This window comes from Mixophyes fleayi, chromosome 12 (genome assembly GCF_038048845.1).
Source record: "Mixophyes fleayi isolate aMixFle1 chromosome 12, aMixFle1.hap1, whole genome shotgun sequence".
NCBI lineage: Eukaryota > Metazoa > Chordata > Amphibia > Anura > Limnodynastidae > Mixophyes > Mixophyes fleayi.
Window position 1 is genome coordinate 69213779 of NC_134413.1, and position 13651 is coordinate 69227429.

The following is a 13651-nucleotide window of genomic DNA, read 5'->3' on the forward strand; positions in this document are numbered from 1 at the left end:
GGATCTCCCTAAACCAAGTCAGTGGGGCGACTATTATACATTATTGAACTTGATAACACAACACCTTAATGGTCTGCCATCATGACCTTAACTGTCACGTCATGAATTTATATAAACATAATGTACCATCCATGCCTTAAGAAGACAGTACGACTCATACACTGGGTATCTCATTGTCCTTTTATCATACAGTCAGGGCTGGATTAAGGGAATGGAGGCCCCTGGGCTAAGTGGGCCTCCATTCCCACGTGAGGGCCCCCCCGTGATCCGAGCCGCCCCCCCCCCCTCCCCCCACCACCGGTGAGCCGAGCCGCCCCCCACCCCCCAAGGCACTTACCTCCTTCTCCTGGCATTGCGGTCCTTCCCCGGCGCGCTGTGCACTCTTTACTGAGGAGATCTCGTGAGAGTGAGACTCGAGATCTCCTCAGTAGGGAGACTACAGCGCGCCGGGGAAGGACCACAGTGAAAGTGCTCAGCAGCACTGATCGCGCCGGGGGCGCACCCGCCCCCGACCGATCAATACTGCTGCTGAGCACTTAAAAGGGCCCCCTGGATGCCCGAGGCCCCTGGGCTGTAGCCCAGTTAGCCCTATGGTTAATCCGGCCCTGCATACAGTGCATCGATTTTGATGAGCATATCCTAAATTATAATAAAACTAACAGACCATCTATCTAAATATATGGACTAACCGCAGTCAATTACAGTAATAATCCTCATTTCTCTTTTATCCAGTCTGGGGGACACAGCTTACCATGGGTTGTGGAGGGGAGCACGGGGAGTTGGCACCTAGCTAGTTAAACTTTAGCACTGCTGACAGACCCCTCCCCTCTACAATCCCCCCGCCTCTTCCTCCTCAGTTTTTTTTAGGTTATTAACCATTTTGACTATCATAATATACTATTGTAATTTAGAGATACAAAATGACACTCCTATATTTTCCTCAATATTTCTCAGTGCACTATTATTTGCATAATAGATAAACACAACACACTATTATCTTGTATGAGCAACAACAATATATGAGTACTACCAATGCATGATTAACTTCTGAGAAATATTTCAAATAAAAAATATATATATGTTTACTGTTTTATCAGAAAAAAAAAAAAAGTCCATATCTTGTATATTATGTTTATTGAACTTCATCACTGTACAATACTCTGATAATATTAGGCACAAATGAAACCATCTGAATCCAATAATAACAACGGAGGACATTATTAACATTCCCTCATTGATTTACTGATGAAGTCTCTTTAACCAATCATAGCCGATATGGACACAATATATACAGATAGCTAGAGACTCCTGCTTCCCCCACCCCACTAACCACAAGCCTTGGGAAAGTCATGTTATGTGACAAAATGCGTTGGCCAACCACACGTCACTTCCAGGACTGACACTTCCGGTATCGGTTGCATGTTTCCAGGCTGGAACGCACGCCTACCTAACTTCTAGCATACGGAATCACTGGCTTAGATCAGGGGAATAATTGCACGTATTCGGTTCTTAATTACACCATACTTATTGCATCAACTTGGAGGGACAATCGCAAGTATTACTTTCCGATTACAACCTACTGACTATATTGACTTTTCCTTTTCCTCCTCGGAGACCACAATATCGGATTACTTTTCTCCATTTGGATATCAGTGGACTATTTGCATATAATGGTTATTTTATTATTCCATTGTGTTTTGTTTTACCTATTTTAATTGTTTCCATTAAATAGAGATTTTACTGCATGTTTAACCATTTCTTAGAACATTGACTCAAGCGAAGATTTTTTTTCCTATTTAAACTGTATGGGGTTAGACTATCCCAATATTCTAGCAGCTGAGTCAATTATTTTCACCACCTCCCCAGTCGTGTGCACTATATATTTCATGGGTCCTGGGATCGTACCTAGTCACAACAGAACTACACAAAATCTTTTGCTGGAGAGGTTTTCAAGAACCTGACTCTTTCCTTCACATACGTTGGTCCTGCAGAGCTTCTGGTCTCGTCTCTGGGACATCATTTACACCTTCATCAGCACAGTTACCTCTTTCCTCCCTAAATATGTCTTGCTTCCACTACCTTTTCCACATCTTCCAGAACATCACATGAGGCTTGCCAGACATGTCCTGAGTGCTGCAACTTGATTCATAGCCAGCTCCTGGAAAAGCATTACCCCTCATACAATGGTGGAATTCTGGAGACAGATTTTGAACACCTATGAGATGGAACTATTGGAAAGCATTTTAAGGAACTCCTATCTTATTCTACAAAACATGGAGTCCTTGGACCCAGTTCATTAATTATCCCTCAACTTCTTTATTTTAATTGCTCTACTACCCTGCCACAGGAAACCCTACAATTGGGCAGCACGGTGGCTCAGTGGTTAGCACTTCTGCCTCACAGCACTGGGGTCATGACTTCAATTCCTGACCATGGCCTTATCTGTGTGGAGTTTGTATGTTCTCCCCGTGTTTGCGTTGGTTTCCTCCGGGTGCTCCGGTTTCCTCCCACACGCCCAAAAACATACTGGTAGGTTAATTGGCTGCTATCAAAATTGACCCTAGTCTCCCTCTCTATGTCTGTCTGTGTGTGTGTTAGGGATTTTAGACTGTAAGCTTCAATGTGGCAGGGACTGATGTGAGTGAGTTCTCTGTACAGCGCTGCAGAATTAGTGGCGCTATATAAATAAATGATGATGATGATTCCCTTATACTTTGCTCTGTCTTTGAGGTACCTCCTCCCCTTCCTGTATTAAATCTAAAACCAATTATCGAACTGCTCACTTTTTCACTTTGATTAAATTAATAATGTTATAAAAATAAAGTGCCATTCTCATGTTAAAATAACAAAAAAATGCCTTTAATGCCCCTTTAAAGAATAATATTGAGTGATGGAAATGGGAGTAACCCATGTTTGTTTCAGCTTTTCTTTTTAACTGATAATTTCACTGTAAACATTAAGGGCCTGAATCATTAAGGATCTTAACTTGAGAAACTTCTTATTTCAGTCTCCTGGACAAAACCATGTTACAATGCAAGGGGTGAAAATTAGTTTTCTGTTTTGCACATAAGTTAAATACTGACTGTTTTTTCATGTAAAGGCCAACAGGAGCAATTCAGATCATGGAATGCCAGCTAAGAAGCCCTCAATAAGCTGCTCGAACCAGCATTTCACAACATTGGGGCTTACACATACCCAGTATCCTCCACCTGAGCCAGGCCCCTTAAGGAAACATGAAGCCTGCCCCAACATTAAGAGGTACCCATTCCTGCGGCCCACAGCAACTTGCTAAACCTATCTTCCAGCACTGTGGTGGGAAAGGTTAACACTCAGTCTTGCCGACCTACAGAGCACCCCAGTAATAAAAAAATATGTCGTGCCACGCTGGGCAATTAATCTAAACTGAAGGCCTAACAGGAGAGGGGTATAGAGCAGGAGGAGTGTAAGTGAACTACTAGGATAGTGATGGCTAACCTGTGACACTCCAGGTGTTAGTCACACATGTCCCCCTCTGTCCAGCACCTTTAGTCACACATGTCCCCTCTCTGCCCAGCACCTTTAGTCACACATGTCCCCTCTCTGCCCAGCACCTTTAGTCACACATGTCCCCTCTCTGCCCAGCACCTTTAGTCACACATGTCCCCTCTGCCCAGCACCTTTAGTCACACATGTCCCCTCTCTGCCCAGCACCTTTAGTCACACATGTCCCCTCTCTGCCCAGCACCTTTAGTCACACATGTCCCCTCTCTGCTCAGCACCTTTAGTCACACATGTCCCCTCTCTGCCCAGCACCTTTAGTCACACATGTCCCCTCTCTGCCCAGCACCTTTAGTCACACATGTCCCCTCTCTGCCCAGCACCTTTAGTCACACATGTCCTCTCTGCCCAGCACCTTTAGTCACACATGTCCTCTCTGCCCAGCACCTTTAGTCACACATGTCCTCTCTGCCCAGCACCTTTAGTCACACATGTCCTCTCTGCCCAGCACCTTTAGTCACACATGTCCCCTCTCTGCCCAGCACCTTTAGTCACACATGTCCCCTCTCTGCCCAGCACCTTTAGTCACACATGTCCTCTCTGCCCAGCACCTTTAGTCACACATGTCCACTCTCTGCCCAGCACCTTTAGTCACACATGTCCCCTCTCTGCCCAGCACCTTTAGTCACACATGTCCCCTCTCTGCCCAGCACCTTTAGTCACACATGTCCCCTCTGCCCAGCACCTTTAGTCACACATGTCCTCTCTCTGCCCAGCACCTTTAGTCACACATGTCCCCTCTCTGCCCAGCACCTTTAGTCACACATGTCCACTCTCTGCCCAGCACCTTTAGTCACACATGTCCCCTCTCTGCCCAGCACCTTTAGTCACACATGTCCCCTCTCTGCCCAGCACCTTTAGTCACACATGTCCCCTCTCTGCCCAGCACCTTTTAGTCACACATGTCCTCTCTCTGCCCAGCACCTTTTAGTCACACATGTCCCCCCCTCTGCCCAGCACCTTTAGTCACACATGTCCTCTCTGCCCCCCGTTGCCCTGCAGCTTCCATCACACACTTTTGAGTCACACACACTAGCTCCCCTTCTTCTTAGCTTTTTCTACATCTCCTGCACCGACTTCCGACTACACTGTGTATCATGTGACCGCTGCGGTCACATGACCCTGTGATGTCATAGTGACGAGCCAAGGCCCTTCAGCTGATGGGGATTTAGCACCTACCCTGTCTCCTCTGCTGAGCTCTTACTTCCGACGCGTTGTCCATCTTCTCGTAGATCAAGTTTCTTAGGATTGAATCTAACGGGCTTCACCAAGATGGCGCCATTATCGGGGACATCGTGCTACGTTGTGTACAGCGTGACTGTGTGAGGGTTCCTGAGTTTGTGTGTCGCTGCTTGTCCTTAAGTCTACGAGAGGAGATTTATATTTTGTTTCTTACACGTCGAACAGGTGAGTAAATTGGGAACACGACGGTCTAGTAAAGGGCTGTGGTATGAAGCAGCCATGTCTATGGGTGTTCTGTGTGGAAACCAGAGTCAGCCTCATGCAAGTGTTGTCTGTATCCGTTTTATAACAACAAGTTACATCCAGAGGCTAGAAGGCCGTGCTGTGACTCTAAGTAGTGTAGTTCTCTAAGAGCTGGGGAGACACAACCTCCCTACCTCTGGCAAGTCAGGCAAATGGCTCAAATGATTAATTAGAGATATATGTTTACATGCATGGAAGTGAATGCAATGTGTGTAGTTTTGATATATTAATATTTCATGCGTCGCCCTGATTTGTGAGATGTAGACAACCTTGTTAAACAGGGCATGCATGTTATCCACAACTACTATAGGTATCTAAATTATCTGCAATTCAGTTTATGTAGTTTTTATGTGTCTGTTTTAAATGGTTGACCTATATGGGATGAATGATAGCCCTAAAACTAAGCATGTACACAGCCTCAGCTATTTATATAGCGCCACTAATTCCGCAGCGCTGTACAGAGAACTCGCTCACGTCAGTCTCTGCCCCATTGGAGCTTACAGTCTAAATTTCCTAACATACACAGACTAGGGTCAATTTAATAGCAGCCAATTAACCTTCAAGTATGTTTTTGGAGTGTTGGAGGAAACCCACGCAAACACGGGGAGAACATACAAGCTCCACACAGATAAGGCCATGGTCGGGAATTGCACTCATGAACCCAGCGCTGTGAGGCAGAAGAAGTAGTATTTCTCTATGCTGTTTTATTTACTATTAAGCTCAGATTGTGCCAGTTTTGAAGAAAGTAGTAGTGTGAAAAGTCTTTTAGTTGTAAATGAAACTTGGCTTTAATAGTAGGGGTTAGGAATTATTCTGTTGTTATTAACGTTTCTATAGTCTCAGCATACTCAGTAGCACTTTGCAATTGGGGAGAAACGCGGTAATACAACTAGACTAGGTATTAACAAAATGACAAACAGCGAAGAGGGACCTGCTCGCAACCGTGCCACTTATTGGAATTTTGTTTGCAGTGGCAGTTCTGTTTCGGAATACTAGTATGACCATAGTAGGACAAGTTAACCGAGATTCCAATTTATATGGTATATCAGTATCTCTGATAGACCAAGGTGCAGTGGGCAGCTACTTTTGCTGGAGGCCCAAATCATTCTCCTGTCCTTCTAGAGCAGCGATGGGCAACAAGCGGTCTTAGGGCCACATGTGGCCCTCCAAGCCTTTACATGCTCTTTCCTGCTTTATTGCCAGTTCTGTTAAAATGCCTGCTGATATGTTATTACAGATAGGTGTTTCTTTCTTCGATTAAATGTATTGTCTTAACTAATCACTGAAATTAAAGGTAATGTGCTGCCCTTTTGTAAGTTACATAGAGGGCTGTCCATGTGGTCCCTGAAACGTATGCGGTTGCCTATTGCTGTTCTAAAGGAACAGCTATGTTTTATCTCAGACCATAGTCATCCTTTCACTGCATGTACCAACTTGACCGATCGCCTACACACAGAAGAGGCAACCTATTGGTACCTGTAACTTGACAGCATAGGACCGTGTTGGCTAACCTGTGACACTCCAGGTGTTGTGAAACTACAAGCCCCAGCATGCTTTGCTAATATATAGCAGCTTATTGCTGGAAGGGTATGCTGGGATTTGTAGTTTCACAACACCTGGAGTGTCACAGGTTAGCCAACACTGGCATAGGAAGTCCAGTGAGGAACGAAGTTCTGTTAGGTTAGTGGGAGTATTATAATAACAGTTTATTATTAGTGTAGTTAGCCTTTAAGTCCATGATGTATGCTGTTTACCCTGTGTGGGGAGAGTGGCATCTATGACTCTGTAACACCTGCTTAAGCATAGGCAACATTTATATAAAGAGTTAACTCTAATGTAATTAGTACATTTGACTTCACTTTTGGGCAATAACCTTAAAAAAATGAAAAAAAAGCTGTTCGGAACAGACACCCTTATATGGGCGTTACTTTGTTGTACAATAATATAATGGAGTTCTATGGGTCCGCCTGATAAAACTTTTTGCAATGTACGTAACGCAGAATGCTGCAGTGCGACTTTGACACATCGGAAAACAAGTCTGCAGTGAGATCAAGTTACCTATGCTTCAGTGACCGTGTGTACATAGCCTAACAGTGCTTCATCTACGTACATATATTTATTTTTATAGTTATGTAACTTATAGTGAAATAAAAATTGTTAATTTACATTCCTGATTTTTCTTTTTTTTTTTTTCTTTTTAAGCTTTGAAAAGTCAATATGAAAAACGCCCGTGTAAGGACAATGAAAGACCCACACACATGTGTAGTAAGTGTCATTTTTCTAAATTTTAAAACGAAGTGGGGGGGAAACTACATTGCTTAAGGGACCACTACAGTCCAAAATTGAAGTGTATAGATGTGAAGCTTCCTCTTGCATCTGTAGAACATGTTCCTAATGGGATCTGTTACAGGTAGGAAAAACCCCCCAAAAAACTTGTTTATTGAACTAATGTGACCTCACTGGCTTTGCCCCTGTGTATGTATGAATCAACCAATCCACACTGTGCATTTTTACAGAGCAAGACTGCCAGGCTGTTACTCATACTGTGCCTGCTCCCACTCACCTAACATGGCAGCTCACTGCAGAGGAGTGAGAGAGAGCATCATGGAAATACTTATTTAAGTTTAATACACGGCCTTATATTATATCCTGCTTACAGATTATAGATCACTTTGTGCTTTATGGCTGTGATGTCATTAGATTATTCTCCAGCAGAGGGCACTCCCAATGCAGTGAAAGTGAGATCTATATCAAGTCATCCCACCCTGCCAGCACTATTGGATCCAACTATGGATCATCATCAATATTTATATAGTGCAATCACACGATAAACGACCATTCGGCCCGATATCGCATTAAAGTGCGCACTCCAACGATCATGTGTTGTCGCAGCAAAGCACATCGTATCGTTTGATTCGATTTTATAAACGGACTAAAAATCTCGTTCAATGATGGAACTATGTCGTTCCAATTCTGCAGTGTGTATGTACTCAGGACCAGCAGTGTAGGCAGATCTCCATAGAGTGTACAGAGTCACCATCTTTTCAGCTGATGGTCATGACAGATGAAGGACATGCTGATCGGGGCTTTTAGTCGTTGGTAAAATCAATAAAGATATCGCATCGGGAGACATTTACCCCGCCATAGTGTTGTGCTTAACCCTGAGGCGATAGGTTCTCTTTAAAGGTAGATCAACTATCTGCAAAGCATAACGTGTCACTATATATATGTAGAAATCGTTAGCCGAACACTATGCAATTCATTGTCTTGGGCCTATTCACGCAGGACAATACGCTGTGCAAAGTACAGCCATGATTTCACCCAATTGGTCACATCGGTGAGTAGACTCACCGACGATAAGGGCTCAATGCAATTTGGACCTCTTACAACACTGCACGTATCAATGCATATCCGCCCCACATTTTCCCGCCTCACTCTATCAGCAACTGATTGGTTGGAGAGATTGTTGGTGATCACCTGGTGCCAAACCTGCAGTGTTTGTGACCAATTTGATTGTAAAAAAAAATAAAAATGACCATTTTACCTACAGTAAGCATGGAGTAAGTGCTGTAGTAGTCTAGTGTTTAATACAAGACACTAAACAGCTCTACTGCTTTATTAGGGCATTGGTGATTCATGTTTCTTTTACATGTGATGGTTTTTTTTTCTGTCCAATGCATTGTTTTCCTGCATTACTAACTATTGCGTCTTCTGCCTTTATAGATCTGCTACGTAATCCTCCGTTCGCGGGACGATCGCAGGACGCATTATAACGGAGCGCTTCACAAAATGCTGGCGGTGAGAGATATTGTTAATGGCTTCAAAATTGGGTGCCATGTGTTTAAATTCTTGTATAGCTTTAGGATCTTCTCAACCGCATACTGTGTGTATAGGATCTGTTATCTGGAAAGGTTGGTGATTTCTAGATGAGGGTTTTTTTCATAATGTAGAGTAGCTAGCATTATCCTTTTTTTTGTATTAAATTGTTTACCACTGCTCCTCACAGTGACTGCAGGGGGAGCCTGTTAAGGAACCTATTGGTGTATATGATATAATCAATGAATAGCAGCAATTGTTTACTTTTTTTAAAAATCAATCCTTTGGTTGTCTTAACCCTTTCAAATAACGGATTAATGAAATGAAAAAATAAATTTCTCTTTCATCCAGTCTGGGGGACACTGCTTACCATGGGTTGTGGAGGGGGAGCTCGGGAGTTGGCACCTAGCTAGTTAAGTTTAGCACTGCTGACAGACCCCTTCCCTCTACAATCCCCCTGCCTCTTCCTGTTCAGTTTTTTTTAGGTGCCCATGGAGTTGGGCAGTGTTTTAGTACTGTTAGTGTTTTTTTTCACTTTATTTTACTTTTATTTTATTTAATTCCTTTTTGATAGGAAGTCCTTCTTTGGTGGCAGACCTGGGAGTGTGTTCTATTATAGAGAACACACTCCACAGAACAGCAGCGCAGGCACTGCTCTGTCAGATGAGAGCCAGAGGCTCTCGCTGGCAGAGTAAATAGGGTGCCTGAATACAGAGTGACAGGCGGTCTCTCCGGACCGCTGTCACTCTTGGGGCCTCCCCGATAACCGGCGCTGCCACTGCGGGCATGGAGTGCCGGTTATCGGAAGAAACAAAATGCCGACGGCCATCTTGGATTCTGCGGAGGAGAGAAAACAGAAGGGGGCCATACCAAGATCCCCCCCCCCTCATACATAGGAGGGGGCATCGGGGTGCGAATCTGCTGCGGAGACCTCAATTAAGGTCTCCACTACACTGCCGTACACCACCCGTTTTTGTTTTTCTAGGGTGGCCTCTATAAAAATCCAGAGAGACAGCATTATCAGAGGGGGGGGGGGGGGGGGAGCTAAGACATAGAGAAGCCCGGGAAAGACACAGATCAGAGGGAGCAGGCACCAGGACACTGCTGTTGGACTTCTCCCCTGTTTGGCCTGTGGGCTAAGTATCTGATTTATTTAAACACATATTACTGTATTTGCTGACTGTAAAGTGGGCTAGTAGGGGTTATTTTATAGTTCTCCTACTTGCCAATATATTATTTTGTTGTTTAACAAATTACAAGTACAACTTTTATGTCAGATTAGTTGATTACTTGTTTTTTTCCACTGTTCTCTCTCAGTTCTCTCTGTCTCTCTCAGCTAAATTAACTATTTAAGGCTGTGTGTTTGGTGTGCCTTCCTTTATATAAAAAATGACAGATAAAGGAAAGGGCCCTATGGCAAAGTATTTTACATGTTCAAGATGTATTGTAAAATGACCATGTGGGCAGAAGGATCCGTTGGCGCTCTGCTCTGTCTGCGAAGCAGGGGTTCCCGCTGCGCAAACCCAGCATATTCCAGCCCCACTGACGGAGGAACCGGCCTGGGTGACCTCCCTGACACGGTCGGTTTCCTCTTTAGCACAGATGGTTTCACAATCCAATCAGTTGCTATCTAGTGTGGCAGCCTCGGTGGCTAATAATGCTAGTTCATTGGACCTCCCTGCTACCACAGGTTCTATTGGAACGTCTATACCAGGACCTTCCTCATTGCTTACGGACCAGGCCCCTGTTCCCACAGAACCAGCATGGTCCGCAGCATTTATAAAGGGTTTGGACAAGCTAAACCAGTTACTTGAATCCCCAAACATCCCGCCTGCTAAAGGCAAGCGGCCTAGTTCTGCTAATCCCCTTTTGGTCCTTTCAGACTCAGAGGTGTTTTCAGAGAAGGAGGGGGAAATAAATTCTGATCCTGACCAGGTTCAACCTTTGGAACAGGAAGAGAACACTAAAAGCCAATTTATAGATGATTTGGTTTTAGCGGTTAGACAGGCGTTGGACCTCCCAGAACTGGAGGATTCTACTTCTAGAGACAGAAGTCTGTTTAAGAAGGCCAAGAGGAAGACTATCCGTTTTACCCCTTCTGTAGAACTCAGAGATATTGCAGAGGGAGCCTGGAAACAGCCTGATAGAAGGTTCTCTGTTCCCAGGAGATTCTCTTCCCTGTATCCATTGCAGGAGGAAGACGTGGCTCGCTGGGAGGGTATTCCTAAAGTGGATATTCCAGTAGCCCGTTTGGCCAGACACACTTTACTACCGGTCCCAGGTTCAGCAACTTTGCAGGATGCCACTGATCGCAGAGTGGAATCCCAGCTGAAATCTATATTTGTGGCAGCGGGTTCTTCCTTTAGGCCCACATTTGCTTCAGCTTGGGTTGCTAGAGGCATGGAAGCATGGGCAGACCAACTGGCAGAGGCCTTACAGGACTGTCACTCACCGGACTGTGAGTGCCATTTCTCCTGTGTTCAGGAACCGTGGCCGTCCGCCATCCTGAGGGTCTGCGCATGTGCAGTCCTTATTAAACCTTCAGTACCTGTTGCTTTTAATTGATTGGATGATCAGGCAACCCTCCCTATTTAAACCATCTGTGATCATTACCTGGTTGCCTGATCTTGGAGTCTCATTCCCCATGAGCCTCTGAAGGTGTTCCTGTGTTTCCTCGTGTATTCAGCTCCAGCTGATTCCTGTTTACCGCTATTGTGGTTTCCAGACCACTTCAACTCTCCTGTGTTCATCGTGCCTGCACTCAGCTGATTCCTATCTGCTACTACCACCGGACTCCAGTCCGCCTCAACTCTCCTGTGTTCATCGTGCCTGCACTCAGCTGATTCCTATCTGCTACTACCACCGGACTCCAGTCCGCCTCAACTCTCCTGTGTTCATCGTGCCTGCACTCAGCTGATTCCTATCTGCTACTACCACCGGACTCCAGTCCGCCTCAACTCTCCTGTGTTCATCGTGCCTGCACTCAACTGATTCTTATCTGCTACTACCACCGGATTCCAGACCGCCTCTACTCTCCCGTGTTCAGCGTGTCTCCTCTCCGCTTCCTCCGCTACTACTGCCGGATACCAGACAGCCTCAACTCTCCCGTGTTCTTCATGTTTCCAGTTTCACTTACTACTGCTCCCTGAGTATTGCTTCGTTGATACTGGATTACCTGCCGTGCGCTGCACCAACCTGATTACCGCTTCCATCCTCCAGTGGTCTCTCCTCCTGCCGGCCTTCAGCCGTTCAGGTATCCCTGCACGTCTCTCTGACAGCCTGCTCTCCTGAACCGCGGTATGCATACTTTCCATTGACTTTGCTTTTGTATTGCATATCCATCTGGACTGAGTTGTGTTCTCCTCCGGAGCCTCCTATCCACTGAAGCTATTGTTACCATTGACTTTGTTTCCTATTACCTGGATTGCTATAGTGACTTTGTATACTTCAAGCAGCGCTTGTCAGTTATTATTGTACTGTGGATATCATCGGGGGATCAAGTTCTGTGTGCCCCGTGTATCCTCTGCTTTACATTCATCTCCTCGTGCCCCTCCTCACATATATATAGCAGTGGTACAACTTGCTGACGCAGACCACTGACTCCCGTTTCCCTGTGACACCAGTTTCAAGTATCTTCTCACATAAGCAGTGGTACAACTTGCTATACGCAGACCACTGACTTCCCCGTTACCTACTTGCACCTGGAATCCATTCCTTCACTATAGACAGCGGTACAACTTGCTATACGCAGACCACTGACTCTCCTCACGTTTATTTGTCCATCTGGTTCCTCGTGTACATACATCTACTCATTACCAGTTGCTGCTAGTCATAGACTTTCCTTGAGCATTCTCTCACCATCTGCTGATTCTCCTGTTCCGTTGTCACCCTGCTACCAGAGAACCATAGTACCAAGCTATATTACTCTGGTAAGTCCATCATCTGGTGATATCCTGGGCAAAGACTCCTAGTGCCCGTGACAAGGACTCTGATTTACTTCCCCTGGCTTTACATTTGAAAGAGGCATCGGGGTACCTTTATCAGGTGGCCCAGAACTCAGCGTCTGTGTCCTCCTCTATTCAGGCTGCATCTATTTCAGCAAGAAGAACGTTATGGCTGAAATCCTGGGAAGGAGATTCGGAATCGAAAAAGTCAGTTTAAACCATTCCTTTTTTCAGCAGCAGGTTTGTTCGGCCCGGAATTGGATACTATGTTGCCTGCAACAGGGGGCAAAAGCACTTCCTTGCCAGTATTCTCTAGTAGGGGCCGGACCCCTCGGGTCAGCTTCTTTCGTCAGCCCTTTAGGGGGAACTCCTTGCCTAGGGGACAGTCATTTAGAGGTAGACAACCAAATGCTCGAGGCTCCTCTGTCAGGGGTAGATCCTCATTTTCAGCTAGGTGCCAGGCCTCCAAGACCCAGGAGAAGCCTGCATCCTGACGACCACTCTATTCTGCCGGAGGTGGCGCCAGTGGGGGGACGTCTGTCTTTGTTTCAGGAACAGTGGGCAGCGTCCTCCCAAGACCCTTGGATTCGGGCATTATATCAAGGGGGTACATGATAGACCTGCTGGGTCTGGTACCACATCGTTTCTTCATAACCCCGCTACACTGAGATCCAACAAGAAGACAATACAGGATTGTGTCGCCTCTCTTCTTTTGCAAAGAGTCATCTGCAGGGTCCCAGACGACCAGAAGGGACAGGGGTTTTATTCAAATCTGTTTCTGGTCAAGAAGCTGGACGGGTCCTTTCGACCCATCTTAAACCTAAAGAACCTCAATGTGCACTTACGGGTGGACAGATTTCGGATGGAAT

The 13651-nt window shown here is 45.4% G+C and overlaps 1 protein-coding gene across 5 annotated transcripts in view; it reads left to right on the forward strand.

The window, feature by feature from the left end:
- The first annotated feature begins 4799 nt into the window (after positions 1–4799).
- LOC142108527 (uncharacterized) overlaps positions 4800–13651 on the forward strand; it is a 61392-nt gene continuing 52540 nt past the window's right edge. For 3 of the 5 annotated variants that reach the window (XM_075192251.1, XM_075192252.1, XM_075192253.1), the window contains exons 1-3: positions 4800–4944; positions 7225–7287; positions 8746–8820. In XM_075192251.1, the coding sequence (XP_075048352.1) occupies positions 7240–7287; positions 8746–8820 (123 nt within the window). In that variant the 5' untranslated portion in view covers positions 4800–4944; positions 7225–7239. Of the gene's footprint in view, positions 4945–7224; positions 7288–8745; positions 8821–13651 lie in introns of those variants that run through there. The other 2 variants (XM_075192255.1, XM_075192254.1) reach the window with 2 other exon arrangements.